Below are 25644 nucleotides of genomic sequence, written 5' to 3' on the forward strand. Positions count from 1 at the left end.
TTATGCTAAAAATTTTAAGAAGTATATTTTGTTACAGTTTATGAGAGTTGCTATGAAACATAATAATTTTAGAAAAAGAGACAATTTGTCTTTACTGGGCCATGGATGGGCGACCAACAATGGATGATATCACTAATAGGCAGTTATAACAGTCAGCATTCCAAAACTATTTAATAATTTGTTTTGAAGAAATATAGTTTCCAAAAGAACAAAAACAATCTAAATATTTGGATGGCTGGATGATAAAATAAAGTTAAATATATGAGATAAAGAACTTAATTCCAACCTAAAAAAAGTATATATTTAATCACCAATTTAAAAATGGAATAGGTTCCAAAAGTTCGAATGTAAATGAATTACTTAGAGTACTCCATGCATTTCCCATGGAAAAAAACATTTCCTATGGCAATGTTTGCAGATAGTAGTAAGGCTTCCAGTGTAACCCACCAAAGCTGGACAACTATCAGGCACACGTATGGCCGCATAGTGTCACTGTAGAAGAACACGTCCTTTAGAGCCAGAGGCCCCTGGACCCTGCCTTGGCTCTGTCAGTGCCTAGCAGTATCCCCAAGGAAATGCATCCCCAGGAGTGGCCTCCTCTGGGCAGCAGCACACCCAGAGACCTGCCAGCTGGAGGATGAGCCCCATCACGGGGAGCCACCAGCCCTGGCGTGCTAGGCAGGGAGGCTGGTGCAGAGTCTATGCAGCTGGGGCAGTGAGTGCCATCAGGCCAAGGTGCAGGCAGCCCCTTGCTTACCACAACCACATGTCATCTTTTCAGATGCCTGTGATTCTGAAACTGAGGACCAAATGGGGTTCAGACTTCATAAAGATAAGGTTCATGTGACTCAATAAGCTTTCCAAATATCTGGACAGCTCTCTCCCTAATCTATAAGGGATTATTGACAGTGTAACACAGACACCATCTATAAACAAAAAGAAGCATTTGTTAGAGACTAACCTATAAGAATCAATAAAATGCTCTTGTATCTACCTGGAACTCACAGGGATCTGCCCTTCAGGAAGGCCGAGTCTTGGGCACGGTCACTACTCACCTGTTCACTTGCACAGTGCCATGGGGAAGACAGAGGAGGCACAGAGTTGGGGTCAGGGGAAAGCACAGTGAGAGATGTCAGTCAGGAAAAATGCTCAGCAGTGCTCACAGTTTAGAAAGACCACAGGAAGTTCCCACTGTGGCTCAGCGGTAACAAGCCTGACTAGTATCCATGAGGATGCGGGTTTGAGCCCTGGCTTCGCTCAGTGGATTAAGGATCTGGCGTTGCTGAGAGCTGTGGTATAGGCTGCAGATGTGGCTCAGATCCCACATTGCTATGGCTGTGGCACAGGCTGGCAGCTACAGCTCTGATTCGACCCTCAGCCGGGGAACTTCCATATGCCACAGGTATGGCCCTAAAAAGCAAAAAAAAAAAAAAAAAAGACCACAGCTGGAATAGTCATTATACAGACCACTGGAGGTGGCTACCAATGACTGCTTCCAAATCAGAGTAGCATATATGCTTAATGGGTTTTCCTCCATCAGATAACTGTTATAGGCTCAGACATTACTATAATTAAACAAAACATTACCATCAAGAGAGCTAAAATGGCATGCTATGGAGGCTACAAAGGAAACTCCAAATTCACTGTTTACATTAATTCTCTATATGACAGGATAGTTTCATTAAAAATGTTTTTTCTTTTCCCTAATTCACAGATTAAGATGATTATTTGACAGAGAACAAGCTTTCTTGCTCTGGAAAGCAAAAAGATAAGACAAATTAAGAGTGCTGCTTAAAGCTTATAAAACACCTTTTCACTAAGTTATATTTTCATTTATATAAACTGACTGATGCAAAGCTGCCTTGTTATCATAGATAGGGAAATATATAGAAAAACTTTAGAATTAAAACATGTACATAATATTTTTAATCTTCTTGATTTTAATAAAATTGTGAATCATTAAACCTGCATAATTATTTTTGCTGTCAATTATAATTTTTCTCCCAGAAGTACTTTATGGGCTTCACTCAATTTCTGGCCTTGTTTCAGAGGCAAACTCTAAGATCCTAGTTTATTGTCTTTATACAAGTACAATTAGAAATGTTACTATAGTGAACTGGATGCTACTGTGGTGTCCTCACCTTCCTCGGGTGGCCTTCTGCAGCACCTTCATTCCAGCCAGCCTGCAGGACTTCCCCTCCAATTCTCTGTCCTTCAGGGGAGCGCCCTCCGTGTGTACCTCACTGAAGAGTCCGTGGGCATCTTGCACAAGAAGGCAGACTCTATAAAAAAGCATTCACATTTGCTCTTAGGAGACAGGGTTTTTTTTTGTTTTGTTTTGTTTTTTTGCCTGTGCTCATGGCATGCAGAAGTTCCCAGGACAGGGATCAATCAACATGCCATAGCAGTAACAATGCTGGATCCTTAACTCGCTGAGCCACCAGGGAACTCCTAGGAGACAGTTTTTGATTCAGTATAGAGGTCAGAAATTTCCCTCTCCTTCACTAAAAATCCACTGGAATTATCTTCCTAAATGGATGAATCAGGATAAATGACACTGAACTGAAATGTGAACTCCCTAGATTTGTACTTGCAGATGTGTGGATCACTATCCACAAAATACAGGAGACAGAATTCTTTTGACATAAAACTACACCCTTAAAACCAAATGTAGTTTAAATGCACATAAAGACCACCCTTTCAAATCAAATATTTTATTGTTGCCCAGAAAGAGAGGATCCATTTTCATCCTGTCTGCCATGACAGAAACATTTATGTTTGCTCAACACTAAATTGAGTATGGCTGCTCAACACTGAACCAGTCACTCACGATATTGCCCTGTTTGGAGCAACGTGCTGTGTGAAGGCAGGGGTGAAAGCATGCAATTTTGTGTTAATTTATAATGCTGTTTTTGTCCCCTAACTATTCTGTATCATATATAACCTCTTGGAGGGAAGTGCTTTAGTATCTGCCCTGACTTGCCTCTCTGTTCTCTAACTTGGGAAGCCGAAGCAGAGCCCTGGGACCAGGTCCCTGTTTCCCTGATGTGGGAGGGCAGACTGGTGGTCCGACACCTGCTCCCACGCCCTGAAGTTAACACCTGCCCCACTCCTGATGCATCCCACTGCTCTGTAATCATCGCTGTCTGTCAATACACACCAAAGTCAAGATGAATACAAACATCTCCATGGATCTGCTTTTTAGAACTAGAGAGAATTTCAATCGCTTGTGTTGAGAAGGGAGAGGTGGGGAACTGGCTCCTACCTCAGCCTTAAATCTGCTCTGATGTTTGCCAGCATCTCAAACAACCAAGGCAGAGTGCCCTTTTATATACTTCTGCCCTAGAGATGAGCAATTACTACCGTCCTCTTCTACTTTTTCGCATCCAGCCAGACATGCCTTCCCATTTCATTCTGCTCATGCAGCAGGTCTAGGCCTGAGGTCCTCACTGGCTCATCGGGATGGGAACCATGGCGATCCACACAGTCCCAGCCTGAGCTGGCTTATTAGCAATGGAGCCCCATGCCCTCGGAATACTATCTTCTAAAATTGCTGCTGGTGTGACAGTCTGCATGGAAAGGCCCACGATCAACTCATCTTACCTGAACCACCAGAGACATTTTCCATAAATTACAGCATATTCAGGGGACCACAAATGGCTTCGAAGGGAGGAAGCACCATGTGGGTGACCCTGGTACCTGCTGTAAAATATTCCTTAACTCTACAAGCTTTTTTGTTCTCACTTAAACGTGAGAATGAGGGAGCGACCACTGAGGCCTATGTGGGCAGAAACTGATCTCAGGTTTGGCAGTGACTGGCACAAGGAGTCAGTCCTGCCTTTGGGGGGGCACATAGGCCAATTTTTAGAACAGTTTTCTCCATATGGCTCTTGTGCATCTTTGATCAGGTCTATGCCTAGATGGCTCATGGTCTGATGATGTTTTTGTTGTGGCCTGTGAGGCTGAGAGATGAGAGGTATAACTAATGTTTACGTAGTGAACTTCTGTAATCCGTCAATCTTTTTTGGCCGCCCTGTGGCATATGGAATTCCCAGGCCAAGGATCAGATCCAAGTCCTAGTTTTGACCTGAGCTGCACCTGTGGCAATGCCAGATCTTTAAACCATTGTGCTGGGCCAGGAATTGAACTGCGTCCCAGCATTCCCAAGACTCTACCAACCCCATTGCGCCAGAAAGGAAACTCCTGTAATCCATCAATCTTAATAAAATATATTGTTTGTAATACTGTTAATGAGGTTTATGTAATTATTTAATCCTTGAATAATGACAGCTTTGGCTCCTGCCTACTAGTCCTATGCTTTTTACTTATTATCTTTTCTGACTGCTCTTTGGGGTTTCAGCACAGTCTTGAAAAGAAGGCAGTGACAGTGGGCATTCTGACCTTGTTCTCAGTTTTAAAGAAAATGTCTCCAAAGTTTTACAATTAAGAATGATGTTGCTATAGGGTTTTTTTTGGTAGTAGACATCCTTCATCAAGTTAATGATTCCCAGTTTGCTGAGGATTTTTCAAAATCATGAATGGGTGCCAGAGCTTATAAAATGCATTAATTTATTATTAATGATTAATGTATTAATGGAAGAGATTATATGTTTTCACTTCCTTTGCTAATGTGGTAATGACAATTACAGTTTTCCAAGTGTTAAAGCAATTTTTCACTCCTGAGAAAGAACAAAGATTCTATTTGCTTTGTTTTGTTAAAGATTTTTGTATCTAAACCCATGAGTGATACCTTTTATTTTATTTTTCATATTCGATTTGGTATCAAGATTATTTTTATCAGCTTCATATAAGGAGTTGGAAGGGATTCCTCTTTTATTTGAAAAATTTGAGTGATCTGGTTTTTTTGGCAGTTTGAAAGGATTTAGTGATAAAATGACCTGGCTCTTGTGCTTTCTTTTTCTTTTTTTTTTTTAGGGCTGCATGTGCAGCATATGGAGGTTCCCAGGCTAGGGGTCGCATCGGAGCTGCAGCTGCCAGCCTACAGCACAGCCATAGCAACGCAGGATCTGAGCCACGTTGGCAACCTACACTACAGCTCATGGCAATGCCAGGTCCTTGACCCACTGATCGAGGCCAGGGATCGAACCTGAAACCTCATCATTCCTAGTCGGATTCATTTTTGCTGTGCCATGACGGGAACTCCTCTTGTGCTTTCTTTACCAGGGAAGATTTTAACTCTCAATTCAATTTCTTGAACAGTAATTGGACTATTTGGGCTTTCTAATTTTTTCTTGAGACATTTTGGTAAGTTATATTTTTTATTTTTATATAGGGATTTGTCCATTCTGTTCACATTTTTAAATTTATTAGCATAAAGATAGAATAACATCTTCTTACTATGTTTCTAATCCATGACAGAGTTGATGCTCTTATTTTTCGTTTTTAGTACTACTTATTTATATCTCTCCTTTCCTCTTTATGAGTTCTATCATAGAACCATTAACCATTTCAAAGAACCAATTCTTGGAGTTCCCGTCGTGGCACAGTGGTTCACGAATCCAACTAGGAACCATGAGGTAGGTTGCGCGTTCGGTCCCTGCCCTTGCTCAGTGGGTTGATGATCTGGCGTTGTCGTGAGCTGTGGTGTAGGTTGCAGACGCGGCTCGGATCCAGCGTTGCTGTGGCTCTGGCGTAGGCTGGTGGCTACAGCTCCGATTTGACCCCTAGCCTGGGAACCTCCATATGCTGCGGGAGCGGCCCAAAAAAATAGCAAAAAGACAAAAAAAAAAAAAAAAAAAAAAAGAACCAATTCTTGGCTTTGTTTATGTCATTATTTTCCACTTTTTTTTTTTTTTTTTTTTGTCTTTTTTGCCATTTTTTGGGCTGCTCCTGCGGCATGTGGAGATTCCCAGGCTAGGAGTTGAATCAGAGTTGTAGCCGCCGGCCTACACCACAGCCATGGCAACGCGGGATCCAAGCCACGTCTGCAACCTACACCACAGCTCATGTCAACGCTGGATCCTTAACCCACTGAGCAAGGCCAGGGATCGAACCTGCAACCTCATGGTTCCTAGTCGGATTTGTTAACCACTGCGGCATGATGGGAACTTCTATTTTCTACTTTTATGTTTATATTCTCTTCTCTTCTATTTTCTTTGTACTTACTTATTTATTTTTCTCTTTAGGGCTGCGGCATATGGAAGTTTCCAGGCTAGGGGGCAAACTGGAGCTGCAGCTGCTGGCCTACGCCATAGCAACATCAGATCTGAGCCACACCTGCAACCTACGCTGCAGCTCATGGCAATGCAGGATCTTTAACCCAATGAGTGAGACCAGGGATCGAACCTGCATCCTCATGGATACTAGTTGGGTTTTTAACCTGGGGAGCCACAATGGGAACTTTCTATTATTTTCACTTATTTTTTTATGTATGTTGGGCTGCTCCCGTGGGATGAAAAAGTTCCTGGGTCAGGTATCGAACCTGTATCACAGCAACAACCTGAGCCATTTGCATGACATCAGATTCTTAACCCTCTGTGCTACAAGGTCACTCCATTTCTATTATTTAAAACTATTTCTTATATTAGCGGCTTAGCTCATTCATTTTGAGACTTAATTCATTCTAAAATGAGCTACTGGAGTTCCTGACATGGCTCAGTGGTTAATGAACCCAACTAGGATCCATGAGGATGCGGGTTCGATCCCTGGCCTCACTCAGTGGGTTAAGGATCCAGCATTGCCGTGAGCTGTGGTGTAGACTGGCGGCTACAGCTCTGATTTGACCCCTGGCTTGGGAACCTTCATATTCTGCAGGTGCAGCCCTAAAAAGACAGAAAAACAAAAAATAAAAATAAAAATAAAATGAGCTATTTACAATGGTAACAAACCTGACTAGTACCCATGAGCACAAGAGTTCGATCCCTGGCCTGATCAGTGGGTTAAAGGATTCTGAGTTGCTGTGAGCTATAGGTTGCAGATGTGGCTTGGATCCCACCTTGCCATGGCTGTGGCATAGGTTGGCAGGTGCAGCTCCAATTAGACCCCTAGCCTGGGAACTTCCATGTGCCATGGGTACGGACCTAAAAACAAAACATAACAAAAAAATAAGTAAAAAAAAATTAGCTATTTAAACTACAAAATTTCTTCTAAATATCAAATTAATGATATCACATAAATTTTAATATTTATTATTTTTATTATATTAATCAATTTTAGGTAAATTTTCCATTATTATTTCTTCTTTGCTCCATGAGTTATTTGAAAGTATTTAAAAAATCTTTTCTACAAGGATTTAAAATGCACATATTTGTGTTATTAATTAATTTAATGCACTAAGGGGAGCAAATGTGCTCTCCAATAATGCTTCTCTTACATGTGTAGAGATCTGCTCTAGGGCCTAGCACATAGTCAATTTTTATAACAGTTTTAAATGAGAGAAGAATGCACATGCTCTAGTTGTTAAGGACAAGGTTTCCGACATGATCTGTAAGTCAAGTTACTAAGTGTATTTTGCAAATCTTCTGTATGTTTTCTAACTTTTTTTGTTTGCTACACTGATAAGTTATTGCATTAGTTATCCATTCCTTCATGACAAATCATTCTACAAATGAGAAGCTTAAAATAAAAAAACCGATTTTGTTTTACAATGTTTGTGGGTTAAGAATTTATCTTTTTTTTTTTTTTTTTTCTTTTTTTGTCTTTTAAGGCTTGCACCCTTGGCATATGGAGGTTCCCAGGCTAGGGGTCGAATTGGAGCTGTAGCTGCTGGCCTACACCACAGCCACAGCAACACCAGATCCTTAACCCATTGAGCAAGGCCAGGGATCAAACCTGTATCCTCATGGATACTAGTCAGATTCGTTTCTGCTGAGCCAAGATGGGAACTCAGAAATATATCATCTTTACAGAAGTTGGTTAGTGCCAGCTCTGATCTATTTGCATCTTCTTATCCTCAAAAGACCTCAGAGTTAGGCTAGTCTTACCTTTCTTAGCATACAAAGGGCTGAAGATCAGAAAGTTTTACTATTTGCCCAACATCATACAACATTAAATAAGAAAACTAGAAGTTCCTGTTGTGGCTCAGTGGGTTATGAAGCTGACCAGTATCCATGAGGATGTGGGTTCAATCCCTGGCTTTGCTCAGCGGATTAAGGATCTGGCATTGCCGTGAACTGTGGCATAGGTCACAGATGTGGCTCAGATCCTATGCTGCTGTGGCTCCGATTTAACCCCTAGCCTGGGAATTTCTATATGCTGCAGGTGCGGCCCTAAAAAAAAGAAAAAATAAAGACAATTCTAACAAAATAAAACGAATACATAAACATATCTTTTTTTTTTTGGGGGGGGGGCTATACCTGTGGGATATGGAAGTTCCCAGGCTAGGGGCTGAAGCACAGCTGCAGCTTTAGCCTATACCATAGCCACAGCAACACTGGATCTGAGCTACACTGGCGACCTTTGGATCTTTAACCCACTGAGCAAGGCCAGGGATGGAACATGTTCACAGAGACAGTGTTGGGTCCTTAACCTGCTGAGCTGCAACAGGAACTCCTAACATAAACATATCTTGAGGTGTGGGGAATCACCAGGCTTAGAAATTAGCCAGAAATGGAACCCAACCTCCACATTTCAAGACAGGTGGAAGTGATATACAAACAGCTGGAGTCAGAGCAATGCACAACAGACCTTCAGGCCACAGCAGCATATTGGCTCAGAGAACTCCATGTTGATGGAAGGCCCTACACCTAATGTGGCAGCTACATGGCCTACTGGGTACTTCCAATGTAGCTAATGTGGGTGAGGAACTGAAATGTAAGTTGCACCTAATTTTAATTTGTTTAAATATAAATAATCTCATGTGGCTACTGGCTACCCAACCTGACAGCACAGTCTTAAAGGCATAAGAACTAGAGGAACCCAAAATCTATAAATACTTAATGATTGGTTTATCAACCTATTAAAGAGCAGTAAATAAAAAGTGAAAAGCTGGGAGTTCCCGTCGTGGCGCAGTGGTTAACGAATCCGACTAGGAATCATGAGGTTGCGGGTTTGGTCCCTGCCCTTGCTCAGTGGGTTAACGATCCGGCGTTGCCGTGAGCTGTGGTGTAGGTTGCAGACGCGGCTCGGATCCCGCGTTGCTGTGGCTCTGGCGTAGGCCGGTGGCTACAGCTCCGATTCAACCCCTAGCCTGGGAACCTCCATATGCCGCAGGAGCGGCCCAAGAAATAGCAACAACAACAACAAAAGACAAAAAGACAAAAAAAACCCCCCAAAAAAACCAAAAACAAACAAACAAAAAAAAAAGTGAAAAGCTGGAGTTCCTGTCGTGGCACAGTGGAAAAGAATCCGACTAGGAACCATGAGGTTTTGGGTTCGATCCCTGGCCTTGCTCGGTGGGTTAAGGATCTGGCATTGCTGTGAGCTGTGGTGTAGGTCGCAGACGCGGCTTGGATCTGGCATTGCTGTGGCTCTGGTGTAGGCTGGTGGCAACTGCTCCAATTAGACCCCTAGCCTGGGAACCTCCGTTTGCCGCAGGTGTGGCCCTAAAAAGACAAAAGAAAAAAAAGGTGAAAAGCATAAGTGAACAAGAGGTAACTTTCTATTTAAAACATTTCACATTGTATTTTATCAAACACTAATATTCAAAGTGATTAAAAGGTGTTCCTTAAAAACTATCAACAAAATTTTGCTAACAATATTTTTTCTAAAATGTACTTTATCGGATTCTTGGAGAAAAAGATATAAAAATCCCATATAATTATTAATGTGTTCAATTCTTGCAAATATACTTTATACCCAAGAACACCAAGAAATCCCTGACTAGTTGCCTGATGAACATATGATTTTAGTCTGTTTAGTAGCGATATTTATTTATTTTCTTTTTTCTTTTTTGGCCGCACCCTTGGCCAAGTTTCTGGGCCAGGGATCGAATCTGAGCCATAGCTGTGACTTACGGTGCAGCAACACCAGATCCTTATCCCACTGTGCTGGGCCAGAGATTGAACCTTCGCTGCCACAGAGACAACACAGGATCCTTAACCCAAGCATCACAGCAAGAACTCCAGGATCAATTTAACAGGTGATGTCCAGAACAATGTCCCATCTATCTTAAAGATACTAGCCTTAACATTTTCACATTATTATATGACATTATTTGATATACTCTGGCTGTAAGGTATTTACAAACTCATTTCTCATGGTTGACTGGAAAAAGGAAATTTTACACAAAAATTAGGGTTCTGTGGCTTATAAATAGGTCTGGATCAAACACGTGAAAAGCTAGGATTCTTCAACATGAAGATGAACAACTGTGGCCTTTGGAGTTTACAAAAATGAGGTGCTGAGTTGCCTAAAATAGAACAATTAATGTTCAGTCCTACTGACTTAACCTCAGGATTTAAGGGCCAAAAAGGAAGTGTGATACAAATTATTTGTTTCTTCTAGAATTCTGAGTGTTGTCTCACTGCCTTCTGGCTTTCCACTGTTTCTAATGAGAAGTCCCTTGTTTAAGAGGAGTCAATTTTCATTTGCTGCTTTTAGGACTTTATCTTTGGTTTTCAACATTTTGACTATGATGTATTTGAGTATGGCTCTCTTTAGGTCTATCATACCAGAAGTTCACAGAGCTTCTGGGGCATGCAGACTAAATTTTCCCAATACAATCGGAGACATTTTCAGCCATTATTTCTTCAACTACCTTTTCTGTGCCCTCGCTACTGCCCTGCCCTTCGGGTACTCCCATTACACGTGTGCCGGTACACTTAATGATGTTTCACATTTCTATGAGATTTTGTTTCATCTTCTTCATTCTTCTCCCACCCTCTTAGCACATTTGTCATTTGTGAGATATCCATAATTGTACAGAGATTATTATGGTTTTTTTAAATTCTTCATAGATTGTTATTAAAAAGCTTTCATAAGTATTTTTTAATCTAATACTCTGCAGTCATAAATTTGAGATTAAGTTTTAACATCCTATTGAAATTACAATATTCTTTTCTTGAGAAAGAGCTTTAAGTTTGACTAAGGACTTAAATATGTCATATGTACAGGGGCCGTGCTAATCTCTTTATGTTCCAATTTCAGTGTAAGAGCACTTTTCATTCTTTCTCTCTCTCCTTTAGGCTGCACAAGTTCCATTTTTCTAGATTTAACTTCATGGATTCAAATATACGAACAACTCATACAATTCAACAACAACAGAAAAATGACCCAATCAAAACATGGGCAGAAGACCTAAATATACATTTCACCAAAGAAGACATACAGATGGCCTGTAGGCACATTACAAAATACTCAACATCACCAATTATTACAGAAATGCAAATCAAAACTACAATGAGGTACCATGGTTAATGACCATCATTAACAAGTCTACAAATAACAAATGCTGGAAAGGGTATGGAGAAAAGGGAACTCTCCTACACTGTTGATGGAAATGTAAACTGGTACGACCACTATGGAGAACAGTTTGGGGGCACCTCAGAAAACTAAATACAGAGCTATTTACTATATGACCCAGCAATCCCACTTGGGGGCATATATCCAGACAAAACTATAATTCAAAAAGACACATGCACCTATATGTTCAAAGCCTAACCCTATCCCTAACCCTAGCACTATTCACAATAGCCAAGACATGGAAACAACCTAAATGTTCACTAACAGAAAAATGGATTATGATATGGTATATATACACAATGGAATACTACTCAGCCATAAAAAGAATGAAATGCCATTTACAGCAACATGGATGCAACTAGAGATTCTTATACTAAGTGAAGAAAGTCAGAAGGAGAAAGACAAATACCATATGATATCACTTATATGTGGACTCTAAAATACACTGCAAGTGAGTCTATCTACAAAACAGAAACAGACTCACAGATATAGAGAACAGACTTGTGGTTGCCAAGCAGGAAGGGGTATGGAGTGGGATGGACAGTGAGTTTGGGGTTAGTAGATGCAAATTATCACATTTTGAATGGATAAGCAATGTGGTCCTACTGTACAGCACAGGGAACTATATCCAGTCTCTTGGGACAGAACAAGATGGAAGATAATATAATAAAGGGAATGTATTTATGTATGTGTGTACACACACACACACACACGACTGGGTCACTTTGCTGTACAGCAGAAATTGGCACAAGGTAAATCAACTATACACAAAAAACTTTTTAAAAAGTTCATGGATTCTTTCTTCTGCCAGCTCAAACCCACTTTGAGCCTATCTAGTGAATTTTTCATGTTAGTTATTATACTTTCCAACTCCAGAATTTCCATTTGGTTCTTTCTATAGTTTGTGTCTTTGTGTTGATATCCTCCTTTGGATCAGACACTGTAATCTGTAGACATGGGTTTCTTTCAGTCCTTTGAACATATTTATAATGGCTGTTCTGAAATCTCTGTCTGCTAAGTCCAACATCTTAGGCCCTTCAAAAGTGGTTTCTATCATCTTCTTTTTTCCTTGTATATGGGCCGTGTTCTCCTGTTTCTTTGAATACCTTGCAATTTTTTGTTGACAACTGGACATTTTGGATGGTATACTGTGCAACTTTGGATCCTGGCTCCCCAGCCCCAGCCCCATGCCTGGCTGATGATGTAGTTTATTCACTTGTTCGGTCACCTGTCTGAACTGCTTTTCCTTGCAGGCTGCAGTCGCTGATGGTCCTGCTTGGACTGTTTCCTTTTATCTTCGCACAGGGCTACCTAGGGATGTCCCCAAGTTAGGGAAGCTACTTACTGGTGAAAGGTTATGCTTAAGTACCTGTAGCCAGTCAGACTTTTCTCTCTACCACTGGGTATGTGTGCCTGGAGGTTACTCTTAGTTCAAGGAGTGAGGTTTTAGTCCTCATCCCCCTCCTTTCCACAGAGCTAGTAATTCCCCTCCCTAGTCACACCTGTGAGGGTGTGGCCTTGGGCAGGCCAGATGGTCAGACCTGTGTGTGATTTTATTTTCAAGCCTGGTTTCCCAGAGTTGTTCCGGGATCAAAGCAGCTGACTGTTCATCCAGTACAGTTGGAGGTGGTTCTGAGGCCTGTAGGGCAGCAAGGTTTGCACCCCAAATCTTCCCATGGAGGTTCTGAATGCTCCTAGGAGCACACCCTTCCTGTCTTTCAAGTATGACTGTGATTCCAGGAGGGCTCGCGGCTGTCTCTTCTCCCTACTCTCTGTTAAACTTGATTGCTCTTCCACTTGTTGATATGGATTCAGGGAGGTATAAGCACTCTCTGAACTGCTTTCCACCAAGATGGCTCATTCTTTTCACCAAGATGCCCATTCTTTTCAATGACACCCTTGGGCATGGAATTCTCCTGCCCTCTCAGGCAGCCCTATAGAGCTCTTCTTCCCCATATTCTGTCTTCCTCTGGGCAGTGCCCGCTTGTCCTGGACTGATACCTCTGGCCTAGAGTGGGTGCTGAGGGTCTTCTGGCCTGGCCTGTGTGCTTTATCTATCCTGGAGGTGAGCTGGGATAGGACAGTTGGGCCAGTATTCTGGGTCAACTACACTTGGGGTAGAGCTTCTGTAACATGGCCTGGAGACAGGGATGCAGGGGGACATCCCTACCAGAGTGAAACTGTGCCCTGGACTGGAAGCTGTGGGGAGGGGAGCCAACTTCTGGACTCAATCCCTGGAGTTGAGCCCCAGCATAGCAATGGTTGGTGAGGGTCAAGGGCCGCAAGCTCACTGGACTTCCTGACATTCAGTACATCTTCCCCAGTCTACTACTGATGGAGTGTTTTTCCATTTGCTGTATGCCCCCAGGACAATTTGCAGAGGTTTTACATGATAAAATTTTTTTTTTCTTTAAAAACTCTTTAATGTCACATTCAACACACACACACAAAATAACATTAGGTGATTTTAAAATGAAGCTACCTCAATTATCACGGCCCCAAGTTTACATTTTAAATGAGCCCAACTATTGCTAAGACCCTGAATTTCAGGAACTAAGGCTGGTCAGCAGTAGTCACTACAGTGATACAAGTCAACCTTCACCGCAGACGCATCACAGTTCAGTTCTATTGAGTCCGCGAGGAGCTCTCTCAGCTCCTGCACATTACCACATAAGTACCCCAGCCTGGGATAAGCAATGATTCTTTTCAGGGGTACGTAAAACTTATCTCCAATACAGAAAGGTTGGGGAGTCATCGCCATGGCTTTGTCAGCTTCTGTGGGTGTATGAACTGGAAGGCCTGAGATGAATTTTCTTCTGGGGTCGTCAGGGTCTGTGGACTCAGGTTCCAGTTCGTGCCGCCTCAGACTCACTTGGTATCTCAGTCTCATTTTGTTCACTTCTCGGTATACCAGATAAACCACAACACGTCTATGGTAATTTATTTGCTGTAAACTTGGGTATGAGGTCGTATAAACAACTTCATAAACACGTTCGCCAGGGTGCTCCAAAACATCAGATTCAGTTGTCTTTTCTTTCTTCCGGAAGACCCCTATCTGGGTACAATATCCAACATCCTCAGCTTCTGCCGGCGGTTCCCCTACACCGGTGAACTCCACTGAGTAGCTATAGCGATTTGCCACATCTAAAGCCCAGGTCTGAAACTGCACTCTACTCCACTCAAATTTGTGATCTGAATCTCTGAAGACTGAGAGCGGAAACAGGGAATTGAAATCAGAGTTCGGTGTGCTGATGACAATCATGGCTGGAGACATGTACCCAAAAACAACTTCGGGAAACCTGGCCAGATCTTCTGAATCAAAATGTTCTATTAGTTCAATACATGTTACCAAGTCAAATCCGAGCAAACGACAGTCTTTCTCCAAAACAGAGCCATGATACAAGGTAATGACTAAATCCAGCTCGCGGGGATCCAGATGGTCCCCCACACATGGGGACAGCCGAGACCCATTCCATTTAAGTCTGCCTTCATTGATGTCTACTCCGACAAGCTCTGTGACACACTTTAGGTATTTTAATATCGATAGGAGCGAAAGATCACCACACCCTAGGTCTGCAACCTTTTGAGGCTGATGTTGCTCCACTAAATTTTTAACAAACTGGTAACGTTGTTTGTATAACGGAGGATTAAACTTAATTATCCTTTTGCTGGGAACCTCTTCAACCATGCTGTGGCACTCTTTGTCTTCTGCCATTTTGTTTCCAAGTTTCGTTGGGACAAAAATGCAGATGTCTACTTCAATTCTTCCAAATCAGCGAAGACTAGGCTTTGAGTAAGAAGCATCTCCAAATGGAAAAGCAAGCCGCGGGAGCAATCTGCGCACGAAGCTGGAACCTGTGATAAAATTTTTTTAATAGCTTTCTCCAGTTAAAATATTTGTTTGTTAGAGTTTCTGTCGTGGTGCAACAGAAGCAAACCAGACCAGTATCCATGAGGATGCAGTTTTGATCTCTCTACTCACTCACTGGGTTAAGGATCCAGTGTTGCCTGTGAGCTCTGCTGTAGGTCTCACACACGGCTTGGATCCCATGATGCTGTGACTATGGTATGGGCCCGCAACTGTAACTCTGATTTGACCCCTAGCCTGGGAATTTCCATATGCTGCAGGTGCTGCCCTGGAAAGCAAACAAAAACAAAAAAGAAAACTAGGAATTCTCATTGTGGCGCAGTGGAAATGAATACGACTAGCAACCATGAAGTTGCAGGTTCGATCCCTGGCCTCGCTCAGTGGGTTAAAGGATCTGGTGTTGCCAGAAGCTGTGGTCTAGGCTGCAGACAAGGCTCAGATCCTATGTTGCTGTGGTGTAGGCCAGTAGCTGTAACTCTGATTCAATCCTTAGCCTGGGAAGCTCCATATACCATGGGTACGGCCCTAAAAAAAAAAAAAAAAAAAAAAAAAAACACCAAAAAAACCCCCACCACATTTTTTCCCTAGAGAGATAATCCACTGTGTCCTCACTTTGATATTCCAGAAGTCAGTCTTCTATTTGTTTCTTCAACTTACTTCCATGAGAAATAAAGATGATCTGGATAGGATGAAGATGGTGGAAAAGAAGGACTGGAACTCAACTTCTTTCCTAAAAACAACAAAATTTACACCCAAATGCTGGGCAATCATCAACCAAATGGACTGGAAACTTTCAAAAAGATATCCTACTCTAGAAGACAAAGACAAGGCCACATCAAGAGGTAGGAGGGGCAATTATGCGATATAAGTAACCCCATACCTCCTGGGTGGGAAGCCCCACAGACTGGAAACTAACTGGTTCACAGAGACTCACCTACAGGAGTGAGAGTTCTGAGCCCCACATCAAACTCCCATGTGTGGGGATCTGGCACCGGGAGAAAGAGCCCTGGAGCATCTGGCATTGAAGGCCAGTGGAGCTTGTGCACAGGCGCTCCAGGGCACTGGGGGAAATGGAGATCCCATTCTTAAAAGGCGCACACAGACTTTCATGTGCACTGGGTCCCTGGGCAAAGCAAAGTCTCCATAGGAATCTGGGTCAAACTTGACTACAGTTGTTGAAGGACCTCCTGGGAAAATAGGGGTGAATGTGGCTTGAGGTGGGGCAAGGACATTGGAAGCAAAGCTCTTGGGAATAGTCATTCAGCGTGCCTTTCTCTGGAGGTGGCCATTTTGGGAAAATCTGGCCCCAACCATCAGCCCTGAGAAGCCCCAGCCCAAACAACAATCCAGGTAGGCTCACACCTGCCCATCAGTAAACAGGCTGCCTAAAGACCCCCCAGGCACACAGCTGCCTCTAATCTCACCCAGAGACAAAGCCCTACCCACCAGAGGGATAGGAATCAGCTCCACCTACCAGTGGGCGGGCATCAGTCCCTCCCATGAGGAAGCCTACAGCAAGTCCCCATACTAACTTCAGCCACAAAGCGGGGCAGACACACGCCAGAAGTAAGAGAGGCTACAACTCTATGATCTGTAAAACGGTCACCACACCAAAAACCTATAAAAATGAAAACACAGAGAACTATAACTCGGAGGAGAGAGAGGGGAAAAAAACCCCGAAAAACAGCTAAGTGATCAGGAGATTCTCAGCCTCCAGGAAAAAGACTTTAGACTGTTGACGCTGAAGATAATGCAAGACAGTGGAAATAAACTGGAGGCAAAGAAGGATAACTTACAGGAAACACTGAGCAAAGAGATACAAGACATAAAACTTAAACAAGAAGAGATGCAAAATACAACAGATGAAATTAAAAATTCATTACAAGCAGCCAACAGCAGAATACAGGAGGCAGAAGAACGAATAAGCGAGGTGGAGGACATACTAGTGGAAATCACAGATGCGGAACAGAAAAGAGAAAAAAGATTGAAAACAAATGAAGAGAGTCTCAGAGAACTCTGGAACAACGTTAAACACACCAACATCGGTATTACAGGGGTGCCAGAAGGAGAAGAGAGAAGGGGACAGAATAAATATTCAAAGAGATAATCGCTGAAAACTTCCCTAACATGGGAAAGGAACCACTCACTTGAATCCAGGAAGCACAACGAGCACCAGATAAAATAAACCCAAGGAGGAACACCCTGAGACACATAGTAATCAAAATGGCCAAAATTAAAGACAAAGAGAAAATATTGAAAGCAGCTAGGAAAGAGAAACAAACAACATACAAGGGAACCCTGATAAGGTTATCGGCAGATTTTTCAGCAGAAACTCTAAGGCCAGAAGGGAGTGGCATGATATACTTAATGGGATGAAAGGAAAAAACCTCCAACCAAGATTACTTTACCCAGCAAGGCTCTCATTCAGATCTGAAGGAGAAATCAAAAGCGTCACACATAAGCAAAAGCTAAGAGAATTCAGCAACACTCAACCAGCTTTACAACAAATACTATAGGAACGTCTCTAGACAGAAAAGAAAAGGCCACAACCAGAAACAAAAATACCACAAATGACGAGGCTCACCAGTAAAGACATATATACAGTAAAGATACGAAATCATCCATGCACAATTATGCCACCAAAATCCGAAATCGTGAGAAGAGGACAGTACAAATGCAGGACACTGGAGATGCCCTTGCAGTTAAGAGACCAACAACTTAAAACAATCTCATATATACATAAATAGACTCATATCAAAACTTCAGAATAACTGCAAACCAAAAATTGACAATTGATGCACAAACAAAAAGAAAAACCAACTCAAATACAACACTAAAGACAGTCATCAAACCAGAAGAGGAGAGAACAAGAGAAGAAGGGAAGAAAAAAGAGCAACAAAACCAAATCCAAAGCAACTAATAAAAGGGCAACAAGAACATACATATCAATCATTACCTTAAATGGCAATAGACTAAATGCCCAAATCAAAAGACATAGGCTGGCTGAATGGATACAAAAACTGGGAGGTGGTGTAGGTCACAGACGTGCCTCGGATCCTGCATTGCTGTGGCTGTAGTGTAGGCTGGCAGCTACAGATCCAATTCAACTCCTAGCCTGGGAACCTCCATATGCCGCAGGAGCGGCCCAAGAAACGGCAAAAAGACACACACACACACACACACACACACACACACACACACACAAAGCATCAATCCAAGAAGAAGATGGAACGATTTTAAATATCTACGCACCCAACATAGGTTCACAACAATATATAAGGCAACTGCTAACAACCTTAAAAGGACAAATCAACAGGAACACAATAATTGTGGGGGACTTTAACACCCCACTTACAGCAATGGACAGATCATCCAGACAGAAAATCAATAAGGAAACAACAGGCCCTGAATGAAACATCAGACCAGATGGACTTAATGGCTGTTTATAGGATAGTCCATCCAAAAGCAACAGAATACACATTCTTCTCAAGTGCACGTGGAACATTCTCTGAGATTGATCACATCCTGGGCTACAAATCCAATCTCGGTAACTTTAAGAAAATTGAAATCATATCAAGCATCTTTTCCGACTACAACGCTATACGACTGGAAATCAACAACAAGAAAAAAAAAAAACTGCAAAGAACACAAACACATAGAGACTCAACAACATGCTACTAAACAACCAATGGATCACTGAAGAAATCAAAGAGGAAATTAAAAAATACCTAGAAGCAAATGACAACAAAGATATGACACTCCAAAACCTATGGGATGCAGCAAAAGCCATTCTAAGAGGAAAGTTTATAGCAATACAAGCCCACCTCAGGAAACAAGAAAAAGCTCAAATCAACAAGCTAACTTTACATCTAAAGCAGAGAGAGAACAGACAAGACCTAAAGTTAGCAGAAGGAAAGAATCAAAAAGATCAGAGCAGAAGTCAATGAAATAGAAACAAAGAAAAGCCATAAAAAAGATCCATGAAAGGTAAAGCTGGTTCTTTGAGAAGATCAACAAAAGTGATACACCCTTAGCCAGACTTATCAAGAAAAAAAGAGAGAAGACTCAAATCAATGAAATTAGAAATGAAAAAGGAGAAGTAACAACAGACATCACAGAAATACAAAGGACCACAGGAGACTACTATATGCAACTATACGCCAATAAAACGGAAAACCTAGAAGAAATGGACAAAAATTCTTAGAAAAGTACAATCTTCCAAGACTAAACCAAGATGACATAGAAAAGATGAATGGACCCATCACAAGAACTGAAATTGAAACTGTGATTAAAAAACTTCCAACAAACAAATGTCCAGGACCAGATGGCTTCACAGGCGAATCTACCAAACATTTAGAGAAGAGCTAACACCTCTCCTTCTGAAACTATTTCAAAAATTGCAGAGGAAGGGATAATCCCAAACTCATTCTATGAGGCCACCATCACCCTGATATCAAAACCAGACAAAGATACCACAAAAAAAGAAAACTACAGGCCAATTTCACTGATGAACATCGACGCAAAAACCCTCAACAAAATACTAGCAAACTGCATCCAACAATACATTAAAAGGATTGTACATCATGATCAAGAGGGATTTATCCCAGGGATGCAAGGGTTCTTCAATATCCACAAATCCATCAGTGTGATACACCACTTTAACAAACTGAAGAATAAAAACCCTATGGTCCTCTCAATAGACGCGGAAAAAGCCTTTGACAAAATCCAACACCCATTTCTGATAAAAACCCTTCAGAAAGTGGCATAGAGGGAACCTACCTCAACATGATAAAGGCCATAGATGACCAACCCACAGCGAACATCGTTCTCAATGGTGAAAAGCTGAAAGAATTCCCACTGAGATGAGGAACAAGACAAGGATGTCCACTCTATCGCCACTACTCTTCAACATAGTTTTGGAAGTCCTAGCCACGGCAATCAGAAAAGTAAAAGAAATAAAAGGAATCCAAACTGGAAAGGAAGAAGTAAAATTATCACTATCTGCAGATGACATGATACTATACCTAGAGAATCCTAAAGACTCTACCAGAAAACTGTTAGAGCTCATCAATGAATTAGGCAAAGTCGCAGGATACAAAATTAACACACAGAAATCAATGGCATTTCTATATACTAACAATGAAAGATCAGAAAGAGAAATTAGGGAAGCAATCCCGTTTACCATCTCATCAAAGGGAATAAAATACCTAGGAATAAACCTACTAAAGAGACAAAAGACCTATACTCTGAAAACTATAAGACACTGATGAATGAAATCAAAGAAGACACAAATAGATGGAAAGACATACCATGCTCTTGGATTGGAAGAGTCAATGTTATCAAAATGACTATACTACCCAAGGCAATCTACAGATTCAATGCAATCCTATCAAATTACTAAGGACATTTTTCACAGAACTCAAACAAAATATTTTAAAGCTTGTTTGGGAGCAGAAAAGACCCAGAATAGCCAAAGCCATCCTGAGAAAGAAAAATGGAGGTGGAGGAATCAGGCTCCCAGACTTCAGACTATACCACAAAGCAACAGTCATCAAAACCATATGGTAGTGGCACAAAGACAGAATTATGGATCAGCAGAACAGGACAGAAAGCCCAGAATTAAACCCACACACTCACAGCCAACTAATCTATGACAAAGGAGGCAAGAATACACAATAGAGAAAAGACAGCTTGTTCAATAAGTGGTACTTGGAAAACTGGACAGCCACATGGAAAAGAATGAAATTAGAATACTCCCTAACACCATACACAAAAATAAAATCAAAATGGATTAAAGACCTAGATATAAGACCAGACACTATAAAACTCTTAGAGGAAAACATAGGCCAAACTCTCTCTTACACAAATGACAGCAACATTTTCTCAGATACACCTCTTAGAGTGATGACAGTAAAAACAATAATAAACAAATGGGACCTAATTAAACTTAAGAGTTTCTGCACAGCAAAGGAAACCCTAAACAAAATGAAAAGACAACCCACGGAATGGAAGAAAATCTTTGCAAATGAATCAGCTGACAAGGGATTAATCTCCAAAATTTATAAACACCTCCTACCACTCCATACCAAAACAACAAACAACCCCATCAAAAAATGGGCAGAAGATCTAAAAGGATGATTCTCCAAAGAAGACATACAGATGGCCAAAAAGCCCATGAAAAGATGTTCAACATCACTCATCATAAGAGATATTCAAATCAAAACCACTCTGAGGTACCACCTTACATCAGCCAGAATGGCCATTCTCAAAAAGTCTACAAACAGTAAGGGCTGGAGAGGGTGTGGAGAAAAAGGAATCCTGTTATACCCTGGTGGGATTGCAAATTGGTGCAACCACTGTGAAAAACAGTATGGAGATTCTTCAGAAAACTATAGATAGAATGACCATTTGATCCAGCAATCTCACATCTGGGCATCTATCCAGAGAAAACCATGACTCAAAAAGACACATGTACTCTAATGTTCATTGCAGCACTATTTGCAATAGCTGAGACACGGAAGCAACCTAAATGTCCATCGACAGAGGAGTAGATCAAGAAGATGTGGTATATATACACAATGGTATATTACTCAACCATTAAAAGGAACAAAATAATTGCATATTTAGCAACATGGATGGTCACAGAAATAACCATGCTAAGTGAAGTCAGTCAGACAATGAGACACCAACATCAGATGCTACCACTGACATGTGGAATCTGTAAAAAGAACACAATGCACTTCTTTGCAGAACAGATGCTGACTCACAGACTTTGAAAAACTTATGGTTTCCAAAGCAGACAGTTTAGGGGGTGGTAGGATGCACGAGGGGCGTGGGATGGAAATTGTATAAAATTGGATTGTGATGATCATTATACAACTAAAATGTAATAAATTCATTTATTAAAAAAATTTTATAAAAATAAAAAAAGAAATAAAGATCCTCTGATAGTTAGCACATGCTGTGTAAGAAAATGTGATAGCTCTTTAGCTATTATTTGTATTACATTTTGAGAGTATCTGGAAACTTTGCAGACCTAAGTGTGAGCTGTTCTTTTTTACTAAAAAACATCTTGACTTGCTTCAACACAAGAAATGAGCCAAGTACAAAATCATTGCGTCAGACACAGAAATGCCTGATGCAGTGAGGTCCAGAGGCCTGCAGAGCTGTGAAATCAAAGTCATAAGATTCTTAATAACAATGGAACACACAAGGTTGTTAATGTGCTCCAAACAGTGCCCTGACCTTGGGTGTGCCTATTTATGTGCTAAGCAGGCAGGACTGCTGGGGGCCTAGGCCCTGTGCAGGTGCCTTCTGCATCTCCCCAGGGAAAGGCCCGGCACAGGTAACACAATCACAGGCTGGGGAGTGTAGGAAGGAAATAGCAGAGAGCATGCAGTAAGCACTGGGGTGGACTGGCTTGGCCAGGTGGTCAGGAAAAGCTCCTTAAAGACGTGATCTTAAAGCTGAGTCCTAAAGAAAGAGAAGCTCACTGTGCACAGGGTAGAGAGAGGCATTCAGAGGCATTGAAAGCACAGCGCACACAGCCCTGGGATAGCAATGATCTTGTCCATGATTGAAAAATTGAAAGAAGGCTGGAAAATAATCAGAATAAGAAGGTGGGGGAAAGTGGCAATAAGGGGAAAGACTAATATTTGGGGTTTCAATGCATTACCCTTAATTTAAAATCAGTTATATTTAGGAAAAACTTAAATTATGGGAAGCAGTTGTGAAGGGGCAGGAACAGGGTTGGGGAGGAAGCAGAGGTATCTCCCTGGTGGTGTGCATCTGGTGGTGGGTATGGGGCACGTGGCCAGGGGCCTGTGTGGGGGCATAAGGGACAGGCCTGATGGGACTAGGTGGTGAATCACTGGCACTGCGCAGCCAGCACACCCACCTCCTGCCACCAGCAAGCAGTGGGGACACTAAAAGAGTTGTTAGATCGAATGCTGTTTCAGAAATGTAACTGCTGGGACAGGGAGGAGGTTGGCTTGAACAGAGAATTCAGTCTCCTTGGACCTGGGGTGAACTCCCCGCCCGAATCAATGGCCAACAGGGGAGCTGCCAGGTGCTGTTCACAGGCCGAATTCTGCTGGCTATGTTTTGTTTGTTTACTTCATGTTAAATTTTAAAAAATATGAGCTCCAAATATTAAAATTTGCGAGATTTTATATGATTCAAATTTCCCATTGTCTTGAGAAGCCTGAAGCTGTGGAGTCACTGGGCCAACACCTGTGGCGAGGCACCAGCTTGTCAGGCCCTCCAGTGGCCCCTGCCCGCCCCCCAGCCCTCACACAAGTGCTGTCCCCCTGGCCTCATTCAGCATGCCAGCCTGCATTAGGGCCACATTTTAGGGCAGAGACAGAGCACATGGTCTTGGGGGATGGATGTGGGACAGGGAGTGTCCCTACTGGCCTGAGATTTCTAAAGAGGTGAGCGGAGTGGAGAATAAAGGGCAGCCTCAGGAATGGGCAGCCCAGCTGTGGGTCTCATTTCAGAGAACAGAGAAGCTGGGGAATCCAAAGGTAAGGATAGAACTGACCCACACAGGACTCGTGGGGCTCGGGCTCACTGTGGGTCACACAGAGCACAGGTGAGGAGGGCTGGGGTCCTGCCCTGCTCTGCCAACACCAAACTCTGCACTGACCGTCTCTCTCCAGACTGGGGGTCACTCTCTGGAGGCCTTGCCAGTTATCTTGGTCTAAGTCAGGTGAGATGACTCTATTTCTACATGGAAGGTGCTCTGGCCCTGGCAACTGGGCAGCAGCATGTGGACAAGCACAGCAGGACAACTGGCACTGTCCTCAATAAGCTCTGAAAAACAGAATTTAGCTGCAGCCAAGCCACATGGAGATTAGAACTGACATTTCAAGTGGTGTGAGGGGTCAGCACACGTGAAATTGAGCTTCCTTGCTGGGAAGCAGGTTGGGCACATCTGTTCACTCTCTGGCTGCAGGACACCAAAGATGCTCAGTAACACCCACCCTCCACTACCTGCGACCGGGAGGCTCGGGCTCTGATGTTCCACACACACTGAGCACTGGCGCACGTGAGCAGGTCACTGTGTTTTCAGAAGTAGTCAACTTAGATAAATGCTAAGACAGCACAAGGAAAAGGTCTTCCAAGGAGGAGGGGATACTAGTGGTTAGAATGAGAGCCTCAGTAGTGCATTCGCTACATAAGACAGTCTGCCATTCAGATCTCTTGGAATAATAGTCTGGCAAGTGAATGCTACTTATTTAAAAGCAATGTTCCATTCATGCCTAAAACACTGACTTTCACCTAAATAAAATCCCTTCCCCTACCTTCATGATTTTTAGCAAGTGGTGCCTGCTGGCACTGGCCAGGGAGGGGCTGCTTGAATTCTGCTGCTGGTGGACATGGGCCTGGCTGCTGGGAGCTTCAGCTTTCCAACCTGTACAATCCAGATAACTTCACTTTGCTTCACACCCAGCTAAGTGCCCACACCCATATGTGCTCAGAACCCTGGTTTCCTGCACCCACCAGGCAAATTCACATTGTTACCAATGCAGTTTATCAACAAGAAGGTGGTTTTCTCCTATCACGCTTCAGCCCACCCCTTATATCATGAGTGTGCTCCTCAGTAAAAGGGTTGATCTGCAGGAAGGGGCTCAGTGAAACCAGCCTATGGTCAGCCTGGTGGTGCTGTCCCCAATATCCAGCTCCTGAAGTTCTGTTGTAAGTGAAGCTCCTCTCTATGTAAAGCAATCAAGGCTTATTAGCAAACCCAGTGTCCTCTACCTGCCCAGCCACAGGGCACCCCATCCTGGCCACCAGAGCCTGACTACGGCACTTGGACTCCATGAATTTCTGAGACATGAGGGTGAGGCTGGGAGAACTGACTGAAACTGGTGCCAAATGAAACTACACAGCACATGCCAGCAACATAAAATAAGAGAGATAAGAGGTTCCCAGTTCAATCCCAGGCATATCATGATAGAAGGATAAAGTCCATCATGGAGTTAATATTTGTCTTTAAGAATGTTTCTTTCCTTCTCGTAACAGCCAAATGTCCCATCATTAAAGATCACTTTAAAAATTCTAGAAATGCGTGCATTGTTAATCTGTGAAAGCAATGGAACAAAGTACAAGGAATAAGGAAAACAAATGTTGATTCATAGATGGGGTTTTAGTAAGACTATAATTTAATTCCCCTTTGAAGTTTTAAATGCCCCTCCCCAACTTTTCAAAAGTATTTATTTTTCCCTCCTTTCATTCTGTGACTCAGTAAGATAGATACATAAGAACATAGAAGCAGTGTATGTGTGTGTGTGTATCTGTGTGTGTGTGTGTGTGTGTGTGTGTGTGTGTCTATGCTTGTGTTCCGAGAGAGAAGCAGATGAAGTGACATGTGGGATGTTTACACGAGTCAGGGAAGTAGTTCTGAGCAGTCC

At 42.4% G+C, this 25644-nt stretch overlaps 1 protein-coding gene and 1 pseudogene across 6 annotated transcripts in view; both read right to left on the reverse strand.

The window, feature by feature from the left end:
• The window catches only part of SPIDR (scaffolding protein involved in DNA repair), a 315808-nt gene that overhangs the window by 37853 nt on the left and 252311 nt on the right, over positions 1 to 25644 (reverse strand). For all 6 annotated transcript variants that reach the window (XM_021090636.1, XM_021090640.1, XM_021090638.1 and 3 more), the window contains one exon: positions 2142 to 2282. In XM_021090636.1, coding sequence (XP_020946295.1) covers positions 2142 to 2282 — 141 coding nt within the window. The remainder of the gene's footprint in view (positions 1 to 2141; positions 2283 to 25644) is intronic.
• Positions 12496 to 15749, reverse strand: LOC110260429 (annotated as a pseudogene).

The sequence above is a fragment of the Sus scrofa genome, chromosome 4, assembly GCF_000003025.6.
Source record: "Sus scrofa isolate TJ Tabasco breed Duroc chromosome 4, Sscrofa11.1, whole genome shotgun sequence".
In the NCBI taxonomy this organism is placed as follows: domain Eukaryota; kingdom Metazoa; phylum Chordata; class Mammalia; order Artiodactyla; family Suidae; genus Sus; species Sus scrofa.